Source organism: Crocodylus siamensis, chromosome 3, assembly GCF_052110815.1.
Source record: "Crocodylus siamensis isolate JL-2025a chromosome 3, ASM5211081v1, whole genome shotgun sequence".
Classification (NCBI taxonomy): Eukaryota; Metazoa; Chordata; order Crocodylia; family Crocodylidae; genus Crocodylus; species Crocodylus siamensis.
In genome coordinates, this window is record NC_143397.1 from 4,514,397 (window position 1) to 4,540,943 (window position 26,547).

At 43.6% G+C, this 26,547-nt stretch overlaps 1 protein-coding gene across 3 annotated transcripts in view; it reads left to right on the forward strand.

Annotated features, from left to right (window-relative positions):
• KIAA1328 (KIAA1328 ortholog) overlaps positions 1 to 26,547 on the forward strand; it is a 212,626-nt gene that overhangs the window by 151,653 nt on the left and 34,426 nt on the right. For 2 of the 3 annotated variants that reach the window (XM_090037615.1, XM_090037618.1), the window contains exon 9: positions 22,244 to 22,416. The exons of the other annotated variant lie outside the window; for it this stretch is intronic. In XM_090037615.1, the coding sequence (XP_089893741.1) occupies positions 22,244 to 22,416 (173 nt within the window). The remainder of the gene's footprint in view (positions 1 to 22,243; positions 22,417 to 26,547) is intronic. 3 annotated transcript variants of the gene reach the window in all.

Genomic DNA, 26,547 nt, shown 5'->3' on the forward strand with positions numbered 1-26,547 from the left:
CTGTCTCAGTAATTGCAGGTATGCCTTTGTAGGCTTTTCCTCCTCCTGGTGGCAAGAGAAAAAAAGATGGGCATCTTTTAAAGAGATGCTGTACCTCACCCATGGTTCCTGCCTATGTGGGACCAGCTCTGGTTTCCATCTCTTCCTCCATCAATGACATATTAGGCTTGAGAAACCAGCTATGGATAAAATGGTAACAGTGCAATGTAGTTCATGTAGTTTTCTGCATGCGGACTCTGGTGCGGATAGTGTTTCCCTGTAATTGGGCAAAGGGTCCTAAAGCCCCAGAGATGGATCATTCAAATTGGATGACCCTTCTCAGAGAAATGTGAGCTTAAAAATGCCGACCATTGAAACGTTCATCTCTGAAAGAATGGGATTTGTTTTGTGAAGTGGTCACACCTCTAGCAAATGCAAGGCTCACCTGCCAGTGAGGTCTGCCAGCCTTGCTATCACACAGCAGAAGAAACCGAAAGGCGAGAAAAAAATATCTCTGGCTGAACTAAGGATTTCGGTACTGAGCCTCAGGAACAAAGAAACACTTAAAGCTTTCTATAACGGTGCTAGAATAGACCTAATTCTGTTCAGTATCTGCAATGTCTTTCTTAACAAAACTGATGATCTATGGTCACTGAAGCAGTTAAAGGCACCTATACTGTTTAATTGTCTGGTAATGACATTTGGAAGTACTGTATTATTTAGTTCTAGAGATTCTAAAGAGAATTTTTTTTCTCTGGTACTGGCTTTTCCTCCCCTAAAATTAGATTGAATGATCATTTTTCAGTGTAAACAGCTATATCTGGTACATGGTACCTAGCACTCTTTTTTAAATAGGAACAATAGAAAGGTGTTTTCCTGGTAGAGGGCCATGAAAGTGCTCTTCTTGTAGATGACAGATTATCTTAGTGAACCATGAGATTTTTGAAGTAGTCCAGCACTTTGCTAGAAACACAGTTGGGGCATAGTCAATGGAAGCTTTATTGGTGACTTCAGTGCAAGCCGAGTTGAAGCTAACACTTTTCTTAGGCCCCCAGGCAGACAAGTTTCTTTAGGTAAATGCGATATTTTTTATTAAACCAACTAAGTAGTTGGAAACAGTTGTTCTTTGCAAGCTTTTGGGCATACACATCCTTATGCCTAAAGAAAGGTGTTTGTTCCTGAAAGCTTGCAAAGACTTTTTCCAAGCTATTTAGTTGGTCTAATAAAAGATATTGCATCTTCCCAAAGACCCTTGTCTGCCTGTGTCCTTCGACCAACACAGCTACAACCAACACCTTCTTAGGCCCATGCAGTCATGTTCTGTTCTTGCATCTTGTTTCTTGCTTTTCGTTTTGACGTTACAAATGGAAGGTATGGAAAGGGGCGGAGAATTTTGCAATACCTGTTTCAGGTTCTCCACTTCAGCTGTGTTTGTACTTCACTCAGTTTCCAGGTGTAAAAGTGCCCTGGATAATGGAAGGGCTTTTAATTTTCATAGGAACTCAAGCTCCACTAGTCCGTGCTTCATCGCCTTAAGTGTTGCAAACATCTCCTTGAATAGGAGGATAGGGAATCTCCCTGCTGAATACCAAAGCTCGTTCCTTCCCCTGCCCTAATTATTGATTAGCTTGTCACCTTTGTGCTAGCAGGTAGGGGAGGCCTCCGTATTGCGGCAAGAATGCAGGTTCAGCTCAGTTAAGAGTGGGTCTTCCAAACAGCGCTTTTGCCTCATTTTTTGAACGTATTATGAAATCGTGTCACGCTCCGATCACCGTAACACGTGTGCTACAGAACACAGATCCATTTAATACGTTATAGTGTGACATGAAGTCTAGGGAAACATGATCTGGGACGTCTCTAGGCCTTTTCACAACAGGTTGCCAAACCTGCGAAAGCCTTTGTAGTAGGGTAAGGGAAAAGGAAGAAAAACGGTGTTGTTTACGAAACGCGAGTTCCAGATTTCATGCGGTTCCCCCTGCATCCCCGTCCCCCCCTCCCCTCCCCTCATTCCCCTGATTAAACCCACAGTAATTTTTCAAAGTTAATATGCATTCCCGCAGTCCCAAGTCACAGTGCCAGCTGGTTCTGAAGTTTGGCAGCAAAGCATTTGAAAGTTTGTTTCCCATATTCAGTCTTCAGTTTCTCAAAGGTTACCAGATGAATGCTCCCTAAATAATTTAATCTAATGTAAGGCTGGAAGAGGCTAAGAAGACAAGTCCATTTGTCTCCTTTATGTATTTGAATATGTAAGTGATGTTTTCTTCTGTTTCAGGAAAAGGGTGTACATAAATGTGGCCAGCGGGGGTGGGGGGAAGGAATAATGCTGAGCAATCTGGCTCTTTCATTGGGATGCCAAAAGGTTTTTTGCTACAGAAAATGTTATCAAGAATCATAATGGAAAACCAACTTCCCCAAATTTCCAGTTCAGATATGCTTTTCTGACCTCCTCCCTGGATTAAACTTAATTTTAATGTCTACATAAATGAAACTCATTGTAAAATGATCTTGGTATTAAAAATAATGTTAAAAGTATTTAAAATATTGAATTTGCTCAAGTGAGACATTGGAGTTTAGAAGTAAAATAAATAATATAATCAAGAACCGAAAAACATAGTTTTTTATAATTAACAGCTCATTTTGAGTTAATTATCTACAATTACCAAAATCTAATTGCAGTTTATTCTCTACTATCTGTGGGAAGAATTGTAGGCAAGGGAATCTGCATCATTGGCATGCATAAATGCTATAGGATCAGTACAAATAATAGACGAGCCCTTAATGAAAAACAAAAGCAAATAGGAGCGTGCAGCTGTGCCAAGCTATTGAAAGGTAATTGTAGTCAGAAATGAGGTATGTACTTTAAAAGGCATCTTGTCATCTCCTGTAGGGAATCATTTTTTACCTACTTGAAGAAAGGATTCCCAGAGCAAATACGGAGCAGAGTTTGATTTCTGTCTCAGTTATTGGTAGCAATCTGCCTGTTTGTGAAAGGGGAAACTTTCACCTTGGGGAGTGCTTTAAATTATACCCAGCTTTTATAACCAGTATGCGTGCTTCCTTTCCTCTTCCCTGAGTGTCTCTTTACATTTTTGCTAATTATCAAAGTCTTTCAGCGAGTGGTGTCCATCCTGGCCTCTTCGGGTTGTCCTGATGTGAATTTGTAATGTTGAATTTGCTCAACTGCTGGGGAAGCCAGAGGAGGAGCTCATTTGGGAAGAAGTCTGCGCTTTTTCTGATATACAGACAGGCCATCTCTAGGCATCTGAAGGATCTGCTCTTCCCAAGGTCTCCAATTTTCTGACACAGAGCAATCAGAGCAGGGTGTTACTGGAGATTAGTTTTCACCAGCTTCGAGTGCCCATAGGTGAGCCCGGAGCAGATCTTCAGCAGCAGACAGAGTCACTCGTACAATTAATGGCAAGTTGTTTGGTCGTTAGTGTAATTTCTTTTCTGCATTTGCCCCAGTGTGCGAGACACTTCAAAATATTCCGTATCCAAACGGACCCTGCTGCACTCAGTTAGCATAAAACAGCTTTTGGAAAAAAAAAAACCCCAAACCCCTTCCATCTCCCAGATGCAGATGCTTGCTACATGCTCAAGTACCCACTCCATGTGTATTCAGTAGGATCAATACACACAGCACCTGCTTTTGTGCGCCCTCCTGACATCTGCATCTGGGAGAGGAGAATATTAAAACAACCCATGGTTCTCCCCTTTATCGAATTTTAACTGTGAATGTAAATTTACATATCATGGAAATGTGCGCTACTTAATAATACAGGGAAGACCTACTTATTCATAGATCGTAAGGGGCTGTATTAATACAGCCTGATCCTGTGTAAGCATCTCTCCTCTTCTTTGCTCTGCTGTGTACCTAAATCCGAACCCCACTGCTCCCTTCTGCGGCCCCCTACACAGCATCTTTTTCCTTCCTGACACGCATCCCCCTGCATGCTCCTTTTCTGGGATCTCAAACCCCTCCACCTTGGCCCAGACCTGTAAGGAATCTTTTCTAGGGGTATCACTTGCCACGATGAGCATCTTATGGCTTTGGTGTTATATGGCAGCCTTTTAATGCATGATAGTAGCCCTTTACGGGGCTTTCTTTCCTCCAGCACTAGAGATTTTCCAGATGTAGTTTGCAACCTCTAATTTCAGCAGAGGCTTTTCTCATTTGTGTGCGGGGCTCTATACCACCCTTGTGTGTTTTTCCTGTCTTATATTTTTAGTTAGCTGGAAATGTCAAACACAGAATTTGATAGCACTTTCTCCCTATTTGAATGTTCGTTGTTATGGTGATCGTTCCAGGAGGGAGCACTATCAAGGGTCTTTTAGAGGATTTTATGTTTACAGTATAACTATTTTTATTACTTTGTAAGGGAAGGTGACGATTATCTTTTTGCTCCTGTTAAACACATATTATGAACTCGATGGTTTTTAGGGTTGTTTGAATTTTTATGCCCCTTTATTAGCTCTGCCGGTGCTACTCTTGCTTTTGTTCCCAAATTTCCAAGTTGGTTAAATGTAAATGCCAAGGAATATTGACGTTCAGCTCCCTCTGCTGTTCCAGGCCCGTGCTATTTATTCCCCTCCTTGTTTTATATTTAAAAAAAAAAATCATATCCCATTCCACTAGTGCACCTCCATCTTGTTACTTGCTGTTCTGGTTTGCAAGGACTCCATCACACGTGGCGCTGCCAGGGCATCTCGGTAGCGACCTGCAGCCCCGTTTTTCCAACTCGGGGCTCTCTTGTCACTTTTCCTCACTCTCGACATGCATCGTCGCCTGCTCTTCAGGTCCGAGGTCTCCCGAGCAGAACCTGCCAGTTGTGCCACCTTTTGCAGTTCAGCTGAGGCCACCAAGCTCCGACGCGTTTGCAAGTTGTTTCTTAGTCTCTGGGGGTGCATTTAATAACCCAATTTGCCACCTAGGTAACTTCACTCATTTATTGAATGCAGCTTGCTGGGATGTATTTTTCTCCATCTCCTGAATATTTTTAAAACTGGCAGATTGACGGCATTAAAACAGACAGGAATCAACTGTGCTTGCAAAAGGTTTATAACATTTTTTTGGGTAGCTGGAAACTGCTTACCCAGGTGTCAACCCCCCAAACTTACCTGTCTGTATCAGCTTACTTCATGTGTAAGTTGGTGGCTTTTTTTAGCTTGGAAGCTCGCAGAGAGGGCATTTATTTGGTCAATAAAAAGGTACTTAGCAAATCTGCAAGAGGTGCAAATGCTGAATTAGCTGCAGATACTACTCTCTGAGTAGTGTAGATATATATAACCACAGCATCTCCCCAACAGATGGCTGCCCTAGTGATTGTTATATAACAGGAGACTATATACTGAATTAACTCTGGGTTTGCTTCATTACTGCTACATACATGCTCAAAGAATAGCGGGGGGAGGTTTCCTTGTTTACTAGGAAGGGCTTTAAGTTGATTACCAAAAGCTTATTTCTAGGTTTCCATGACAGTCATTTTTACTGACCAAGAACGTTGATTAGACTAGGGAGCCTAAAGCTTCATTGCCATTTGAACCGGTGGCTTTGATAACCTCATTCCCAGTTTTTTGAAGCTCTCTCTTACTCTTATCTGAATTGCCCGGCTCTCTTCTTAGGATCATGCCTGCTGCACTCAGCAGTCCGAAGTAGTCCTGAGCAGGAAGCCTATTGATGGACTTTGTCTGGAGGAGGCACATGGGAGGCAGTCTAGTTAGTCTCAGCGAGGAAAAGGAGTTAACTTGGTTTATAGCAGATGTCTTCAAAGAGCATAAAATTAGCAAACGCATGTGCAAAGAGGCTCGGATTAGGATCAGTTGTGATCCGTGGTATTCTTTTGTAGTAAAAATCAGCTCGTTCTGAATGTTTCAAAGACCTGTGTCTGCTAACAAGCAACAATAAGGGACATGCATTTCTGGAATAATGCTGTAGTTTCACACGTCCAAACTGAGAATTGTTCTGGGCTTTTGCCCGGGGTAGTAAGGAGTCCCTAGTTTCCTTCTGCCCCCCTGCAAGACCTTGTGCACCATTCCTCTTTTCCAGACAGGCAAAGACATTTTTGTTGGCAACTTGCTGATCTCTTGGTTAGGGCTTTTAATATCCCTTCGTGAACCGGATTTTGGAAATCTGACTTAATTAGTTTTAGTCTGCTGCAATGGATCACATTTTGCATGTATAACCATGTATCTTCTGTTTATTATTAATAATGTAATTTGAGATTAACAAAAACTTGCATTTAATTTATATTTTCATGTGCCCTAATGAGTTACGAGTAGGAAACGTTGAGCCAGATCATTTTAAAACAACATAAAGTTCAAGAAGTTAGTTTTAAATGGAGCCCACCCTGGTTGCTGTCATGCCACTTAGAAGCTTATATCAGAACTGATGGGGCAGTACTAAGACCAAAAGCCATTGGTATTACAAAATCGAAGCAAGAAATCCTCCATACCATGCTGTTTCTGGCCATGATCACAGCTGCACTAAGCTAAACCCATTCTTTTCCCCCCCGTGACCTTGGTTGCACTTCAGCACACAGAGAATTGAAGTAAAAAGCAAACTCCAGTAAATATGAGATTCTGGCACTTGCAGATATACAGACTACATATAAGGATAACGGCTGGTGCTCGCTCTCTCGGTCTCCGTCTCTCCCTCCCTCTCTCCAAAGTGGACTTTATGCATCTGCCACTGAATTATTCTGACATAAAACTTTCCAGGGTGTGCCGATATTTTGTACATGGGTGCTGAGGCTTTGCAAAACTGCCCATTACACTTATAACAGTGCTAATTTTTGAGAGCCACGCAGAGAAAATTTTAGATTCAGCCCTGCTGATTTGTTCTTCACACTACTCCTGTGGTGAGGAGGATTGATTTTTGTGTTTCTTTTGATATTTGGCTTCCTTTCCTCTGGTATTCAATGCTTCGGGCCTTAATCCTTTAACCTTGAATCTGAGTATCGGGGTTTCACAAGGGATCAGGCCTTTTGATGGAGAGAGAACTTTCTTTGTTGTACCAAAAGGCTGGGACTGGCATAAAACAAGACCGATCTCCAGACAGTTTATATTTCTGTGTTGTGTTAAAAGACTATAAACAGAGGATGGGTTTAGCGGGGATTATAAATAATCTAGAGGAAGGTGGGGTATTAGAAGCAACGGGAAAGAGGTAATGACTTTTTCTTTCACATTTTCACCAATAGCCGGTCTATCATGACAGATGTGTATTGGGTTGCCAACTGCTGTATAGTCTGATTTAGGTAACGGTTCAAAGCTCAGCATGTCACAGAAATGGCAATGTGGTCCCTGATGGAAGAGGGGGAAAAGAGCTTTTTTGCTTCTCAAAGGGCAGTATTTGTGGAAGCAGCTGCCTGCTTGCCCTACCCAGCATAAAGAACACTTCTGCGGGCAGCCGGGAGAGTTCGTCTTGCTGGATTTTTATAGGATCATTAATTATATGTTATAAGGCAGCTAAGCATGGCATTCCTAACTCAATGAATTCCATTATGAATGGCCTTTTCATATTCTTCATCTCATTATATTAAATGCATGTGACCCGAAGTTTAGCTAAAGTTATTGTTCGGGTTAACTTTCATTTAGTGGTTGCCCTAATTTTAGAAACAGTATGATCTTTAGATTTTATAGAGAGAGAGCTTTTATGTGCGTGTTCACAGCACTATTTTAGGTAATTTCTTCTAGAACTCGTTTTGAACTAGTTTCTTCTCTGGACGGGGGAGAGGATTTAGGTATTTCTTGATTTGTCCAAAGATTTCTATATACCGTATCCCTGGATGACAACATCCACCTACACAGATTCAGCTATCATCTCTGTGCCAATAACTCTTAAACCCTCTGCTCCACTCTGTCTAGTCTTGCATATCTGACTGTCTCTCTTACATATAATCCTGGTTGTTTTGCCATCAGATTGACCCTAATCTGGCCAAAACAGAGCTCTTTATTTTTTCTTCTGAAACTGTCTCTGCTTTTGATGCTGATAATGCCACCATCCTCTCTGCCACTCAGACTCCTAACCTTGGGGTCATCCCTCTCCTTGACACATCGGCATTGTTGTCAGGTATTGCTGCTTTCTTCTCCGCAACAGACTGAAAAACCAAGTGTGCATTTCTGTCCTGGCAGTCGCACCACTTCATACCCGGGTCTTCGCATTTTGCAGCTGCACTCTGTGAACTCTTCCTTAGCCTCCCCCAATATCCATTTTGCTCCCCTCCATTCAAAATCAGCTGTCAGGATTAAAATCCTCACTCAACAATTGTTTTGCTCCTTGAAGCTATTTGTTGGTGGCTCCTTTTTCTTCCATTATCTGGCCCTCACAACGTCAGACCATTGTACAAATCTGCATCTGGCACTTGGTGCAATATCCCCCTTCTTCCTTGTTCGTTTTCTCTGTCTCTTTCTTTCCCTGTTGGTTCCTTGCCTCCTCCGACCATAATCTCCATGAATGTGAAAGTCTGGTGGGAGCAATCTCTATTGGGATCTGTTCAACTTCGGAACCTGCACCATGCATATTGTGGGGGCACTGAGCTCAGTCTTTTTCTGTAATATATCCTGCCCCTCCTCTGGGAGTTCGTTCCTCTTTTTTCTTCCTTCCTATACTGTTCTGATGGCCAGTTGGCTTGGAAGTCATGTTTACCCTCCCTTCCTTTGCTAACCCAAGAGCTGGCCTCTGCTTGTGTCAAGAAGATATAGTGACCAACTCTTGCATGCTCAGAACTTCTCAACAAAATGATGCACAAGTAACTGCGGCGCTGGGTGAGCTGTAAGTGGTGCTCTTGGTCCATGTGTGTAACCACTGGACTTTCCATTGAATCGATACGCAGTTAAAAATCCTTGCTTCTGCTCCCAGCTTCTGTTTGCTGCATCCAGTTGCATTTCATTTCATAGGAACGGGTCTGCAGGATAAGGGCTATCTTTTTTTGTGGTGTATGGTAGCACAATTGGATCGGGGCATCTAGGCATTGCTGGAATATAAATAAATAATAGCTGTTGCATAGCCATATCACACGACTAGGCTGGTAATGATTTTTTTGACTGAGGTTCCTGATAGTTTAGACCATCACCGCTACTCTAAAACAATCATGCAAAACTGGGCTTATCCAGTACCCAAGGTTGGATCACCATTTTAATCAGTAGTACGTCATTTAGCTTTTCTTAGCTGAGTGATGGTGGATGTTTGCATCTGGGCCAGCAAATGTTTTCATGGCAACTCTACAAGGTTTAGGGTTTATGATGTCTGTCTTGTTCTCAACATCAGAACAGGAGGCAGATGTTAATTAACTGGGCCAACTTGAGGTTCTGCAAGGCTGGCATGTTCATTTGAAATCCCTTAAGTAAAAGAAAAAGGATAATTTTGATGAAACATCGGTTTATATGCTTGTGATTCTGCATCCAACACCACATTTAGGCCAAAAAATAAGCGGCTGAGCACCAAGCATACTCTGCGAATCAAGTGATTTTTAGTGGAGTCCAGCCCGACTAGTCGTCAGCTGCAAATTTCTTAATCTATTAAGGGCTGCTTCATCAAACATGCACCTATGGAGTAGTATAATCTACTGTTCAGAGTAGTCTGCAAAGTGCTACTTGTCAATGCAGGTAGACTTTTTTGTAAGCGAGTCAATAAAAATATAACAGTTTTCATTATACTAATTAGCAACATGGAAAAGCAGGCGAGTCGAAAATTTTGCTTAGTGTGGTCTATGTCCTGAGCATAAGCTTCAGTGAATGTTTTTATCCAATTTCACCACCTGGAAAGCGGGAGTAATAATTTAGCCAAACAACTTCCCACATATTGAAGTTGAATGCATGGGAAGTGCTGCTTTTTCCTGAATTTGAAGTTACTGTAGGTGCTGAGTATTAATTAGTAACTCATTCTCCCCAGTGGGTAGGTGTTGTCAGATTCTCACCATGCACACAAGCTCTCCTGCAACACCTATGCACTGTTGGTGGCAAGGTACAGCACACGAAGCCACTTCCATCAGCCCATTGGGCTAAAGGGGCCAGGAATTTGGGGGCAAGGTGAGAAGAATGCGGTCTGCTGCCAAATTCCCAGCTACAGCCTCAATAAGGACACATCTCTATGGTTGGGGAGTGAGCTACAGCTACGTTCACCACCACCACTTGCTCTGCACCTGGGTCCAGATCTGGCCTACGAGGGTCCTCTCGGTCCAGAACCAGCCGGTAGGAGCCCTGCAACCTGGATCCAACCCAGGGCCCCAGATAAGTTTGACACACCCCGTATATGCAACAGCGCAGATCTAAGCATCTGTTTTAATGATGTCTCTCTCAAAAATATTGGATCGTAGAGCCATTTAAAAGCAACAAGAGGGTTTTTTTCCTCCTTCCTTTTTGTCCATCCTTTTTTACTACATTCTCCCGTTTCTCTTCAGTGGATGGTTGTTCCATCATAAGACCCACTGGCTAAAAGAGGGGTTTTAAAATTGCTATTTATTTACTGAAAGCTATTGCTATCAACAGCTGTGGACCTGTTTCGAGTTCCCTGTGGAGGAAATGGTGTATATATACTTACTTTTCACACACATTATAAGACTGTGGGAGATAGCGCCATGCAGATGGGCGCTGGCACCTTCACAAAGGTTTGTTGGATTTTGGCATGACTTTTCCACCTGGATTTGCAGTGATAGCAGGATTACACTGAAGTTTCTTGCTTTTGTCTGTTGTTTTCATGGACTTTTATCAAGGCTTAATTGGACTCCAATCCCAGGGATATTTGTTTGGGTATTAGTTTGCATATGGTGTTTTAGCGGGCATCTGTTGGATGAGGCTGGTCCTCCGCCAGACGAAGGTGATCCTTGGATAAGGCAGCAAGAGAGCATAATATTTCTCTGATGAGCGTGTGCTTTTCATCATAACAGGCAGAGTTACGCAGTTTGATCAACTCCTGCAGAAGTTTGGATGCTGCTCAACAACTTTGTTTGCCCTAAACAGGCGTCTGCGTCATCCCTTATGGCACTTTCCGCGGTGACAGCGAAGCAGGCTTTGCAGATATCCAGACGCTGTTTTGAAGGATTGTTTTTATACCTATGACTTGACATTTACACGACTTTCTTTTGTGAAGGCTGACAGCACTGCTCGCTGGAACGACAGCTGCTCTACTCCGCTCTCTGAGAAAGGCCAAACACACAATTGCAGCGTTTTGTCCTGCTAAAGCTTTGCCAGCCTGCCTTCTGTGGTCACTTCTGCATGACTGTCTAAAAAGCTTTGCGCTGGAATTTGCTTTTTCTTCCTGGGGGCGGAGAAGGAAAGAAGAGTAACCGGAGATCATCCCATTGTTCGTTAGGGCAGCCAATTACGAGAGGTACGAGGAAGAGTCAAAATATGACAAATTTCCACAAGAAAATAGCACAGGGCTTCAGAGCAAAGGCATTGGCGTAATTTTAAGAGTCATTTAGCTTTTTTTAGCACTTGCTATGAGTGGACCTTTAACTAAGGATATGGCATGAAAGCCTAATCTCTTTGAAGTCAGTAGCAAAAACCATTCTGATTTCAGTGATGTCAGAGTTTTACCCACGGGTTATAAGAGCTGATAGTTTATTTCTAAGTAGAGCCATGGTGTGTCCTCAATCCCCTTTGACCATATGAAATACTTTTAGAACCAAATGTGGGAGGAATTGGAGAGAGAGCAGGTCCACGTGAAGACGGGGGCTTGGAAAAGGCGCAGTGTAAATGACTGGGCATTGGCAGAGTATATGGGCATCTGGTCAGCATCTTGTCATCCTGTCGGAAGGAGAGGGGCTAAAAACAAATGTGGCATATCTAAGGAAGTGAGGTCAGCAGCAACGAGCAATGGAACAATAGCTGAATCGAGGGACCCTGAAAAGGCCGAACACATTAATAGTAAATCCTGGGGTAGCAAATTCTGGAGAGGGTGCTGAGAGAGCTGAATGTTGTTTCAGTGCATCATCATGTGCATGAAATCCAAATTATAGTGAAACTACTGCTAGAACAAAGATTCTCCTTGGGGAAAAATGTCCTCGCAAGAGGTTTTGATATTATTTTTGTTTCAGGTACAAAGTCCTCAAGGTAGCGATTTCTCTTTTCACCCTTCTACTCAGCCTTTGCCTGAGGAAAAGCCTCAGGAAAGAGAGGGGGCTTGTCCTGAAGTCTCAGACTACAGAGATGAGCATGCATTACTTGGAGGAGCAGAGCTGTCTCCTTGAAACATACACTGAATCCAGCCCGTGTCATTAACGTGTCCACCATACACCCAGAAATGCTGCATTTTATAATTTAGCCATGAAAACTCCCTAGGCTTAACTCTGGCTTTCATGTTATCTGACAGTGTTTTTTTCCCATCTCCTTAAGAAACCAAAATGTTAAGTTTCTTTTTCCCCCAAATACTCTTTTTCTTTATTGAAGAATCTAGATTATATCTATATCGATATGCATATACATATATAAATAAAAGCATCTGATCTTTAGCATCATATATAGCTTTATGTATGCATGTATGTGTGTGTGTGTGTGTGTGTGTGTGTGTGTGTGTGTGTATATATATGTATGTATATATATGTGTGTGTATATATATGTGTGTGTGTGTCTATGTAGTTAATGCACTTATGAGAACATACCAATTTGGCCCTTAAAAATGTACTGGCAGTCATATTCACTGCCGAGGATTTGTCCAGAGTGCATTTGTGTGCATTTGCTTTGGCCTACAATATGCGACCTGCTCCTTAGTCCAGCACAGCTCCATCTGCATTAGTGGTTCCCCATCGCTTTAGCCACAAGGCTAAACTTTCCTGAAGTATGTCACCCTAGTTGAGAATCGCTGAGTTAACATTTGAATTCAGGAAATATATGGAGTGTTGCCTAGAGGAGAAAGAGGTTGATAAGCACTGAGCTAGCCAGTGCCAGGTAATGACAGTGGAGGCTGTACCCTACTTTTTCAGCTGTCTACCCCCTTTCTGCCCCTGGTCTGTGCTTGAAGGGGCAAGGGTAGGCCCTACCACCAAGGTTGCTACTTCAGGGTCTCAAATGCCAGCGACTGCCCCTGCTTCAGGGTCTCAAATGCCCTCCTGACTGCCCAGGAGCATGGAAAGAGCAGAGGAGATGAGCCAGGCTCCAAAATGTTGCTCTAACCCCATGCTTGCCTGTTCACAGCAGTGAGCACTGCTGGGAGCATGGGGAAGGCCAGCACAGGGGCAGCAGGGCAGGGCAGTAACCCATGGCAGTATACTGAGGAGCAGGTGCAGCTGGGTGAGCACTTATCTCCTCATGCAGCAGCCAGGTGGCACGGCACCTCCATTTGAGAATTGTTGATCTAGGTCATCATAGGCTATGCATGAGGTGGAGGGGGGACACAAGGGGACATGTGCCCCCCCTGAGATCAGCACTTACCGGCCGGAGATGGGGGCACTTCCGGGGGTCAGCAGTTGGCCACTGGGAGACTGCCCCCGATCAGCAATCAGCCACTGGTGCTCCCCACCCCAGACTCAGGAGGCACCAGTTGCCCGTGCAGGTCATCAAGCTTTTTAAGCACTATTAGCAGTCCCATATCACCATAAAGGCATGGTGGTGTTATTCATTCATAACCACGGCCAGTATTTCTCTCGCATGTTTTTAGCCATCTTGCTCTGTAGGCTAGACCTTCTCCAGGTTTTGTGCGTGGAGGTCTTCCATACTCAGTCCCGTCTGCTAATGGACGTAACGCAATAGCAGACAAGACGCAGCACGGTCCAGTGATTAGGTCACCAGTTTACAAATCTGGAGACATTCCCTTCTGTGCCACGAGCTTCCTGTTTGTCCTTCAATGACTCCCTGAGGACCAGATGCAAACTGGGATTGAACTTCAACGTTCCCCAAATACCTAGAGTCATGCCCAGAGCAGCCCTGCTCTTTCCAAGGTGAAGTATCTCAGCATTTAGCTCACACCCAAACCCTGCGAGGATCCAGGCACCAGATATTCTCCTGCCAAAATCCATTTAGGGGTTTAAACCAGGAAGGATTCTCAGAACATGCTTAACCTGAGCTGACCAGATTGATCAGGCTTCCTAGAAAAGGCAGGGGCACTCATTGCTTTCTTTTAAGACATGAACTAGTGGGAGACCTGCGTGCAGTTGCCTCTTCTGCCCAAAGGGATTTGAACCCACATCTTCCAGGAATAGGCCAGGCTTTGGGCTTGGTGTGCGTGGGAGCCCTCTCTCTGCCTAGTAAAACCGTAACGCTTGGCAGTAGAGAACTGAAGAGTTTTTTTGGGCCAGAGAGAGCCTCCCCTGGCAGTTTAGTGGTTAGGGCACTTAACTGGGAGTGGGGAAACCTCTAGGTTTCCTAGGATCCAGGTCTCCCCTCTGCCAGGCAGGCACCTTTACCACTAGGCTACAGACTCCTGATCCCTTGTCTTCCCCCTCTGGCCACTCATTCTTGCATCCTTCATACACAGAAGTGCAGCTTTGACAGGGAGGGGTAGAGAAGATGCTGATACTGAATAGCTCTGAGGTGCTCTCCTGGGAGGCAGGTGATGTGGGTTTGAATCCTCTCCAATTGGGAATGCAGTTTTACCTGGTTCTCCCACTCCACGGGGTAAATGCTGTAGCCACAAGCCTAGTCTATCAAAGGAGGCTACCTGCTCCTTTTTTTTTTGAAGCAGAGTTCAAACTTCTTTAAGCTCAAACTCCTGCTCAGTTCAAAAGACAGGGCCTGCATGCCTGCCTTTGTGAGACTCCATGTCTGCATCCCAAATGGACGCAGCAGCACCTTATGTGGGACGGATGGGGGATGCCTGAAGAGCAGGATTGAAGAAGACTTGCCTTCTGTGCTCAGCAATTCCCTCGTGACTTTCTCTAAGCATCTGTTCATGCACGCTGACTCGAGCCAGGCTGCGTCACCCTGATACACTGGTATTGGGAGGCTGCAGACCACGCAGATTTCTGTATTCCACTCTGGCATCTACCAGTGTACTTTTCGGCAACTATGGTCTTTACTGAATCTGCCCTTTATCCTGTCTTTGCTTCAATTCCCCATTTTATAGGTGGGGATAGTAACAGTCCCAGTCCCTTGAGAGTTAATGAGCTGGTCGGATACTATTGGTGATGGAGGATGGGACGGCCAGATAAGTGGGGGATCTGAGACTACTAGCTTAGCTACAGAGATGACAGCAAATAGTGATGCACAGTGGGACCCGCTGAAGTCGGTCCTCCACTTCACCATCACCCTCTCATTGCTGGCCTAAGACTTTCCCTTCCCCCCCCAGCAGTGTCCTTAGAGGTCTTCTCCAAAACTGACTAGCGCGAAGGTCCCTCTCCTGGGAACCAGTCATTTTCCACACGATTAAAGGCGGCTCCAGCTAGAAAAACGTATTGTTTGTGCCGACTGCTTATCACCAGTTTGGCATCATTAAGAGTTATTCATTCTTGGACTTATCGTAATTGCAGCAAATTGCTCCCGTGCACCATTAATGATTAAAAAAAATAAAATACCTCCAGAAACTGCAGAAAGAAAAGATAATAGAGTGCATTTGGTTCTGGAGCAAACCCACCAACGCAATCTGTTAGTTTGCTAATGGCTAAACCCTCAAGCCCCGGGCTCAACAGGATGCAATGGGGTAACATTAAGACAGCCATCTGTTGAACATAGATCCTGGAGGCATGAATTGCTTCACATGTGTGGGTTTCTGACTGGTTCTAATATAGCCTCGTGCCCTGCACTGAGAAACACGAGCAAAGATCACGGAAGGTGAGAGTCCAGATTCAAAAAATTGATGACTGGGAACCATTCAAATGAACATGAGCCACGGAGCAGGAAACAGATTAAACCTTTTGGGCGTAGGCAGGTTGATTGTAAGTGCTACTCTGCAGCAAGGACTCGAGCTGCTTTGCTGCTTGAGCAGCACAGCACATCAATAGATCTGTAAAATTCCATTTGCAGACCAAGGCTCCCATTATGTTAGATTGATTCATCAGGGTGAGCAGCTAAAACAAGTTAAATCCTATCATAGTTTCCCTGCATTCATTTAAAAATGAATTTAGTTGGCTCTAAATGGACATTTGTTTTAGTGTCTCGAAGAAGTGACTTTCCTCTATTAAAGCAGAATAATGTATCTATATGGTGCCCTAACTTGAACAGTACATAAAGATTAGTAAATAAGACCCCATTAAAAATACTTATAATGTAAGTAACATGGGTCCCAATAGCCTTTCTAATGTCCATTAATGCTTATTCTGAGGATCAGAGCTCATTTTACTGAGCCATTTAGTCAAACCGTGTGATTATTTAGAAAGTTAATTCATGCATACTAAAATCTAGCTTAAGTAATGCAGAGGGTAGGAGGTAAAACTCTATGGAGACGATAGTCCTTTTTGTTATTTAATGATCAGCCATAATTAACTTGCAAATTTGAAATAATTAGAACAAATTAAAGGTATTTAACTTTGCCTCCCTAAAGAAAAATTCAAATTGCACCAAATGCAGCTTTAAATTATTCAAGTCTCAGAGGTCTGTGCTGGTTTTTTTTTTTTTTTTTTTTTTTTTTTTTTACAATGCCTTTTCTATGATGAGAATACCAATCTGCTTTTTGTCAGAAAGCATCCTATCAAGTAATTGTTCTTTGTGTCTAATAAATGACAGCTATTCTTCTTTGTAAAAGTATTTCAGTCTCTGAAGACTACATCAGCATTTCCATGGCATTTTAATTCAATAAAACAAAAGGTTAATGTTTTTCTACTTTTTAAGGAATGCAAATACTAGCGGTATTCAACGGGTCCTGAATGACATTTAAAATTTGCCATTCAAGCTCGGCAGGGGTATCGCGATATGAGGCATAGACAAAGCGGAAAAAAGTTCACGGTGTGTTTCCTGTCATTGCTGAACTGTTTCAGCGCTCAGTCAAACAGCTTAGGTCTGCGGAGAGAGACTGACAGCTCGCCCCTTCCCATCCTTGTGGTATTTGTCGGTCAGTCCTGGATTCATCTGGCAGCGAGGAGGACCCGTCACGTATTTGCCGGACTGCTCAGTAGTTCCGTTTCAGGTAACAACAGTGAAGCTCATCGAAGACGGCACTGTGTCCTGAAGAAAGTCTAAGTAGCTGAGCTACATTTGAATGAGTGAAGTGATGGCACTAGGTCAATTGGTTATCATCATTGACAGCACACGATTTTTCCTTATGATATATTTTCTAGTCTGAAATGTCCGAGGCTGCTGCGCTCTCCTGTCATTTCTTTTGGAAGATAATTCCACGGCTGAACTGAGCTCTTGCACAACCTAGGTCTTTCTTCCCCCCTTTTCCCCCCCTTCTGTTCCCTCTTGTTTAATTTCAAGACGTTTCCTCTTTTTAATATTCTCACAAGCCACCCTGCAGCATTCCTCTCCTTTCTTGGTGCTTGTACCCTTCAAATCAAAACCAGGCCATAATTCATTTTTTAGCTGAGACCTAATTTAAACTAGATAGGTTATTTCCTTATAAATTTGCCCCTCCAACATCCTAATCATTTTTAATTCTCTTATTTCCTCTGGCCCACTCTATTACCCAAACTGTAGCTCAGTATAGTTATAACCTCACCATGTGAAAAATATCAGAATATAATATCAGTTGAATAACCTCTTCCTCCTCATCTGTGAAACAAAGGTTACTGTCATTGGCAAAGACCCGTAGGTTGTAATTAAATGTATTTAGAGAATCCAGAAAGCATCCAAATAATGACAGTCCCTTTACCTGGCTTTAAACACTGGTAATGATCCAGAAACACGAAAGAAAAAAATCTCTAGTCCTATAGGCTCATAATGACCTTTTCAAGTAGCAAGTCTTTCAGACCCTTTCATCTGTTCATAGAGTTCAAATTCACCTCTTGTGATATAGTATATTGCAGGAATTAGTAGATTAATTCTATATAATTCGAATAAGATACTAATTTAGTCTGCCATAAATTTTAATAGCACTGCGCAAGATTATTAGCGGTCATGTGGATTGAAACCCTCAAGTAAGCAGGGGTTATTGAGAGAAGTTTTGGCCAACACTTTAGCCAGTTATTATAGGTCACGAGCCATTACATGATGTTCTGCATTAATAATGCAGGAATGGTGCTAATTGTCCAAGAGGCACAGCGGGCCCTATTAAACAATGACTTAAACAGCACATTGATTTTGAAACTTTTAATTGAGCTATCATTTTCTAATAGAAACATCATCAGGTATCTCCTTTTCTCCTCTGATGCACAGTATATTCAGGAGCACTGTGGAAGAGAACTATTTCATGGAATAGTTCTCATTGGAAACTTTCTCTAAGTGTAGGCCTACATTTTGGGGTGTCTAAGAATGACACTTGCTCACAAATCTGATCCTTGTCTATGCCTAGTCTACTGACATATTAAGCAGGGAAACCTTATCACCCGTTGCAGATGTATGAGGAGATGAGATTAATTGCATTCCTTTGTACACATCATCTTCCAAATCGTATAGTGCGTACCAACTACAGGAGGAGGTAGCTGTGTGAATGGGTGGTTCACTAGAGATGCGTGTGTTAGACAGTGTGGCATTTGGCTGGGATTGTATATACAGAGGTGCCTAGAGTCAGGGATTTGAGACTATCGGGGCATCAAACAGCCTGCAGGCTGGATCTGGACCATGAGTTGCTGGCCCGACCCCACTTGCTGGTCCTGGACTTATATGATGCATATTGTGCATAGGCTGGACACACCCTACATCCAGCACAGGGGGTCAGTCTACATCCTACAGGGGGTCCATTGTGCACCGTATATCCAGCACAGGGGGTCAGTCTGGGGTGCATGCTACAGGCAGTGCCCACACCAAGCCAGCTCTGCAAACTGGCTCTGGGGCTGGTTGGAACCAGAGCCAAGGGATGATTTGGCAGGGCGCTGCAAACAGTGCGTGCCCTGCACCAGCCCCCTATGCTGCATGCAGTGCAAGTGTTCAGTCCGACCACACTTGCCACATGCTGCACACACTGGTCTTTGCGTGTGTACTGCCTGCAGAGTGCTGGCTAGACTCAGTGCTGCATGAGGGGCCAGCCTGTAGGCTGTATGTGGCACCCTGAACCAGCCTACTGTGCTGCCTGCAGCACTACGTCCAGTGTGCGGGCTGGACCTGGCACCACAGGCACTGCACATGAGTTTGGTCCCAGTCCGGTCCAACCAGCCTCATCTGGCCTATAAGATATCCGAACTTTGATACCGTCAGACTGGATAAACTCCTGAGAGTCCTTGCAGACAGATGCTTCCATTATAGTGGAGAGACTAGTATCCTGAGCCACCTCCCTGTCTGGTTGCATGTGCCTAGGGCAACTACAGTTAACATTCACCCCTTTGCCTTTTCTTCTCCACCTGAAACAATGCCTGGGCTTTTTCTCTAGCTCCCGCTTCCCCTGAGTATCTCTGCTCTCCCCTGCTGTTGTGGTTCCTGGAGATCCTAGCACAGGGGTGGGAACCCAAAATAATTACCTACCCCTGTTCTAGGCCATTGCTTCTCCAGTGAATGATCTCCTTGTGTAGCTGCTGCCACCCATTGCTTGTTAGCTGCGACTACTCATCCATCATCCCCAGCTCCTCAGACTTCAGCTGTTTCAGTACCCAGAGCCTTGCACCTCTGGCATCAAGGCTTTTGCACTTAATCTTCCTGGCCCCAGCTCTGCTCCTTATAATGTGACATGCACTTTGGCTCATGTCTTTCCTTTTGGACTCCTCTTTTCCCTCAGTCCAAAGATCAGCCTCTTCAGCTTCCTGTTTGCAAGCCCTGGCGCTGTAGCCTTCTTTCTTCACAACTCTGCTTGACTGCATTTTGAATATCAGCTGAGCAGGGTGGATTCAATTTAAATCAAATTGTTTTAAATCACGATTTAAACCAGTGGCCAAGAAGCCTCGATTTAATCATTGTTTTCTACAAAAAGTGCATTCTGGTTGTTTCATATAACCTTAATACATATTATTCACAACTCGGAGATAGATGTAGGTTTCATTTTCAGACGGTACACACTGTACATTTTAAAGCAGTGATTTATTTTTTATATTGTTTTCAGGTGAATTTTGTAGCTACATCAGAAAACTGAATTATGATTTGGTTATTTTATTTACCAAAGCTAACTGAAGTAGATACTTGTGAAGTCACTGGGAGGTGAACTAGCTCTAATTCACTTGATTAATCGTGGCTGTTTGGGGGATGTTTTTGCCATGCTGTATTAGGAGGACATCAAATGAGAGCTGCAGCCATATCTTCTCAGCTTGGGGCTTTCTTCATTTTCTTCTAGATTTCTTCTCATTTTTTTATTTCTGCTCCCTTTTTTGGCCTGGCAAGCCTGCTGCCATGATAAGTTTTCCTTTCTACCGTACCATTCCCCTACTAGATCCCACATCAACAGAGAGGCTATGCCCAGAAATATACCCCTCAAGGCTTCTGGAATATTCTGCTCAAAATGTTTCTCTTTTCCTACTAATGCTCCCCTCACTTGTGTTTATCTCCAGACTCCTCCCCCTTGCCCAGATCTACTCCATCCCCAACAATCCTCTATTCATTTAACTTTTTGAAACATTGCACTTTTAGAGAGAGGTAAGGGCTTGACTCTGTGTACACAAACTTGCAGAGAGACGAGAGGGCTGATGGGTGGGTAATCAGGTCTGTTATCTCTCATCCCCATGTGCTGCTGTTAACAAGGATGTGATCTCTGGAGAGAGAAATCCACAGTTTGAGAACCAAAACTAAGCATTGCAGAGATGCTTAATAGGATCTTCTACACAGAGCACCGAGTCCCATTGGGTGGAGTGGTTTTCTTTAATCTTCACTATAGAGGAGCCTCTGGGAATCCCAAAAGATTGGGCCCCTAATGGTTTGTTGTGACCTATTTATAACACTTTTCTAAAAAGTTTATATGAATATATTGTCTCAAATATTATATAATTAGAAGTTATAATCCCTATTCAATGATGATATCTTTGAGCTTTAACATATCTTAAATTAAAGTCATCTTTATATAGGTTTATTTTTTTAGAAAAGCATCTTAAATAAAAAAAGTACGATTAAATAAAAAAAGTCTGACTTAAATAAAAATCCTTTGTTGATTTTTATCCACCCTGCAGCTGAGTGGTAGTCTCTTCCCAGCCATGTTTTACCACCAAGGGCCATTTTCCCTCCTTTTCTTTTGTGATGAAAATAAGCCCTGAGTTTATAGAGGAACAAAGATACCAGGAGCAGTGGCTGAAGCAGGAACCAGGCTACACAGCATTTTCCAGGCCCAAGTGATTAAAAAAACTCATGAGCTAACCCCCACCCCTTCCCCCAGATCACACATTTGGCTTTGAAGTCATTAAAGAATCACAAATAATTATGTGGGGGTTCTTTTTCTTTGTATTGTGGTTACCGAGCTGTTGAAATTCCCTTGAGTCTTTTCTCTATCATTGGGAAACTTTTAAATGAAAATGGAGGTTGCTTTGTAACCACTAGATGCCAGGAGCTGGGGCTTTATGGCAAACACCAAATACCAGAGTCTGACCGTGTGCATGGGTTTCACTCCTATGTGGGTCGGCTGGTGGGAGTGGAAGCTGGGAGCAGGGAAATGCAACCTGGCCTTGGGTAGCAGAGCGGATATAAGGCAAGGTTGTTGGGACCCAGCATTACCTCTTTTCAGGCATGGTCTCATCCTTGTGCGGGCTGATGGCTCCTTGTTCCAGACTCAGGTAGACCTTGATTGCGACTCCCAAGTGCATCCCCCAGCACTTGTCCACATCAGTCCCACGTATGACACACGCACCAGAAAGAAGAGATGTTTTGCCCACATTGTTCTTAATAACTGCAATTATAGTTAAGTAAAACCTCCTTTTGTTCTGCGGACTGATTGTGGTCACAGAGTCCTTCTACAACTCCTTGAAGCAGGCCTCTGTTTGAGAACTCCTCTCACCGATAGTGAGGTAAGAGCCTCGAAGGGCCCGCAAACAGGTCATCTAATATTACAGGGAGATGAAACAAGTGTTTTAGAACCATCTGGGTCTGGTGTATTTATTTGTACACCTTTTAAAGCACTCTTCGCTATGAATCTGCAAGGGCAGGCGTAGGCTGCAGTGAAAATGGAACTGAAGAGCATCTATTAAAGTACTCTTTGGTGTTAACAGCCGGAGAGGTCCCTGGAGTCTCCCATCTAAAGTAAGTTGCAAACATTTTGATCCCTACTCATCGTGCTAGGTGCATTAAAACGTTAGAAAAATTTAGCGAGAGGATAACTAGGACCTTACCACTACACCACTAGTGTTGAAACAGTCCGTGTGCAGTGTGACACAGCCTGGCCTTTCACCCCTTCCAGCATGCCAACATCTAAGGGTGAAGATTACCCTCCCAGGACACCGACCTGCAACAAAGCCTCCAGGAGCAGTGCAGGGAGCAGCTCAGGGAAGAAAACGGTTGGTTTCAGTGCAGCCATGGAAGAAGGACCCCTCTGGATGCAGACAAAGGAGGAAACCAGCAGGTCAGGGAAAGGTAAGATGATGTGGAACGTGTAATTTTTGTTAAAGGCATTTGGTCGTCTTAGGCATTTATTCATCTGTGGGTCAGTTAAATGACAAGACCGGGGAGGGAAAGTTGCAAGTTGTGTGTAGTGACCCAGTGATTGTCACGGGTAAAGTATCAGAGCTTCCAAAGCCTAGTAACTAGTAAATGCTTGTGTTAATATTTCTAACTGGGAAAAAAAATAGTTCTCTATTCCTCAAAAGCTACTTCAACTATCTTTTTTGCTTTTGTAGCAAGATAGCAAAGAAGCAGCTTAATGGGGTTTGCTTTTGAGATGCAATCTCCTTCCCATTCACTCCTTCCCTGAGTAATGACTGCCACCATTGCAACCTGATATTTTGCCACACAAGGATGTCTTTACATCTAGACTCCATCCTGCTCTTAGCTTTGCACCTTCATTTAAGGAGTTGAGAAAAACAGTCTTTCTGGGGAAGAGGGAGGGGGTGGAAAATAGAAACAGCTTGGAAGTTTCACTGCAGAACCTAACATAATCTTTGGTTCAATTATGAGCCGGCTTTTTTTTTTAACTTGTCAACCAGTTTGCGGTTTGTGTCAGCACAAAAAAAATAAAGAAAAAGGCAAAATGAGAAAAAATGCGGTGCAGTTCTCAAAGGAACAAATAACTTGTGTTATTGGTTAAGACCGAACCAACATTAAAAAGCAGTCCCTGTGAAGAAACTTTCAAAAGTGTGTCATCAGACTGGACCCAAACAGTGGCTGAGGTTAATCTCTTCCAAGGCACAGCTACAAAAGTTGGAAGCCTGTAAAGGGCTTGTGTCCAAAAAAATCAATTTCTAATTTGAAACAAAATCATTTTTGACTAACAGGGGTTCAGGACCCATTACTTTTGCTGTATAGTCTGCTGACATTTCAGCACTTTCTGTTGTGCACAATGAATCCTAATAGTCATTTTATAACGTTGCTACACCAATCAATTTAAGCAAGAGAAAGCCGTTACAATCCTGCAAAGTTTCAGGGGCAATTTTCACTGATGGTTTTCTTTTATATATATATTTTTTTTTTTTAGCCATCGTGATTTCTTTCTTTTCTGCTCACCCTCTCCCCCTAGAAGAGCTGCAGTGGTGAAATTGAGATTTTTCACATGTGTTGGAGGATTTTTCTTGGATAAGGGAATTCCCAGGAATTAACTTCTATCCACAGCTTGCTCGCTCGCTCTCTCTCAAAAAAAAGAAAAAAAACGGCTTGGTCTTTCCCCTAATTCTTCTCATCCTCTAGCAGTTGGAACAAAAATACCAGCTGCCCCTTCCAGCCTGGCAATCGAAGTGACTGGCAGTGAGAACCGGGACCCCTACCCTCCTTCAAACAGACTCCTCTCTGAAATCTCACCAGCTGACATGGAGTTGCATGGCAAAGTTTGACTTAATACGTTTGCATTTGCTGTGTCACCAGACAAAGTTGGGAGAAGTGCTTTCAAGCTGTGGAATCACCTCAGGACTATTACTGATTTGGATGGCTTGTTTATCACAAGGCAAATTACCTAGCACTAATCACTGAAGTTGAAGTCTTCTGCATTTAGTACCTTTTTAATTGGCTTCCCTCTGTTATATGTTTAGGCTCCTTTAACAAGGACACACAAGGCATTTTTAAAATTTTTTTTTGAGTAGGACCAGCTCACAATCCTCTGGCTTCTGAATCCTATTCCGGTTGTATTCTGGCCCTTCTCTTTCCCTAGCTTTGCCGTCACTAGAGCTTGCCACCACAGTCGCACTGTTTCAAAGTTGTACAGTGAGCTCCTGCTTCAGGTTTTAAGACCAGATCCAGACTGATAACCAGGCATCAGCTAGAATATAATCACACAAAGTGATCCTGAATCCCCCTGCTCTGGATGAATTAATATATGGTGCCTATATTCATTCCCCACCTATGTTTCAGACTGCAGGTATCTCTAGGCTGCTGTAGCATAGGCTGTCGTGATCACAGGGGAGCGTCTCACTGTGACGAGCCATGGGCCTAACTCGCTGCTTGGCTCTGTTTTGAGCCAGGATAAGGCAGATCATCACTGAAAGCGCCCAAGCCCCCTCACGGGACTGATCTTCAATGTCTAAGCTCCGACGAGGGGCAGGAGCTCACACGGTCCTGTGCTTTCCCTTTTTTCATTGACTTTTGCCACGTGACTTCCCACTCAGTGCCCATCCCCTCTGTACTGTCTGTCTAGCTCTCCCCATTGACTGTAGGGTGCTTGACCCTGTTTCTTTGAATTGACAGTCCAGCACAAGGCACCTAGTTTTGAGGCATGTTCAAGCATCGGTCAAGCCATACAGTTCCAGACCTGCTTGATCTGTCTCAAGCAAGTGGTTAGTGCATGATGGAAGAGACTCTCCTGACCCTCTACCTCAGTGCATGCATGCATCTCAGCTAAACTGTACTGTGCAGGAGCAGAGAAGAAGCACTGTCAGACTGGTCCTCTAGGCCTGAGATTCGATTGTCCTACCTATTTCTTTAGACTTGCTATAATTTACCAAAAATATCCCTGTCGGGATAGGATACACAGGGCCACGTGGAGCCAAGAGCAAGTCTCTTCAGACACAGATTTTTAAACATGAATTACAAATGGTTTTATTCTCCTGCCTTTTGTCTTTTTGTACTGCACGCTCCTTGAGGTAGGGATATTCTGTTAACATGTGGTACGCCACTACCAGCAATGGGGATGGGGCTGCAATATAGTATAATGTCTAGGTAATAGTCATACCCGGGTATGGACCCTTCATGCCCCTGTTGGGCTGTATATCTGTACACCCTGCTATTCATCCTGGTGGTACTTCTCCACCACCATATTTGCGCTCTCCATTAGATTGTGAAGCTAGTCTTAGATGATAACTTGCTAACTTTAAACCTTTTTTTTTAATGAGGCTGAAAAGATTAACCAGTAAACCAAAGCAATGCTTCATTTGGCCCGTTACCTTTTCTTGTCAAAGGCAAAAAGTCAAGGTGGCAGAACATTTCAGTGCTGAATGCTGAGTTTGTTCAGCCAAATTACAACGACAAAGCCTTACTGCTCCCGGTTTTGTTTAGTTAATAAAGTGCGATGAGCTTGGAGGCTTCAGGTAGAATTACCCAACTTCCCTTCTCCCTGCCATGTATCTGGAAAGGGAGAGGATGGCAGTGTCAACTTGGCCTCATCACTGGGTCCTGAATCCTCTGCAAGGGGAAAAGTAGTGCTTATGCTATCTGAGTGCATATGAGCCTGGGGTTTGGGTCTGCTTATCCAATCATTATTTATTTCTTTGTCATTTTTTCTCTTGTCTGCAGTGATTTTTGTTTGCTGCTTATTTTTCTCTCACTGCTTTTACAGGTGTGTGTTTCTTCCAGCCTAATTTTTAGATTTAACAGCAAGCATATGCCTTGGTTTCAAGCAAGTGATGTAGCCCTCAGGTCTTGTCTCTTTGCAGCAGCAAGCTGGTTTTATCAGTGTTAACAGCAGATATGTGCAGTCGTGTAACTAGGGTTGGAGTGCCGACTTGGAGGGGAAAGGGGCATGAAAAAAACCAGCTGTTGCTGGCAGTCATGCAATTGCAATGAGAAATCACTGCTGCCCCTGTTCCCCGGGCACCTGGCTATGTCCCTACGCTGCTGGCTATGTCAATATGTACCAAAATCTAACACGTTTTCTTGTTAAAAGACCCAGGACTGCAAAAGTCCCTCTCTTCAGAATACTCTTACTTGTAGTCCTGGAAGCAAAGATGGGGTTTTGTCCATTATTTTCTTTAATAATCTTGACTACTTCATTTCTTAACCATCTTCTAAGTCTGCCTTTTAGCCTCTTTCCTACAGATCTCTCTCTTCCTTGAGAGAAAAGAAGTAGGAATTGGTATGTCTCTCGCTTTTGTGCAGGATTGTGTGGCAGGGCTGTTCAAGTGGTTAAATTGTGGCTGGTGGGGCTGGAAATTCTGCAGCAGGGCACGTGCATTTTCGTTAACCCTCATGGCTGCTAAAGCCTATGTCAGCAGGGCAAGGGCAAGTACTGGGATGGTATTACAGTGCCACGGCTCGCCGTACCCAGAATATCCAGGTTGAGAGCCTCGTTGGGAATGTGTTAGGGAAAATGGTGGCAGCACGGTCACTACACGAGGGTTAACGGCA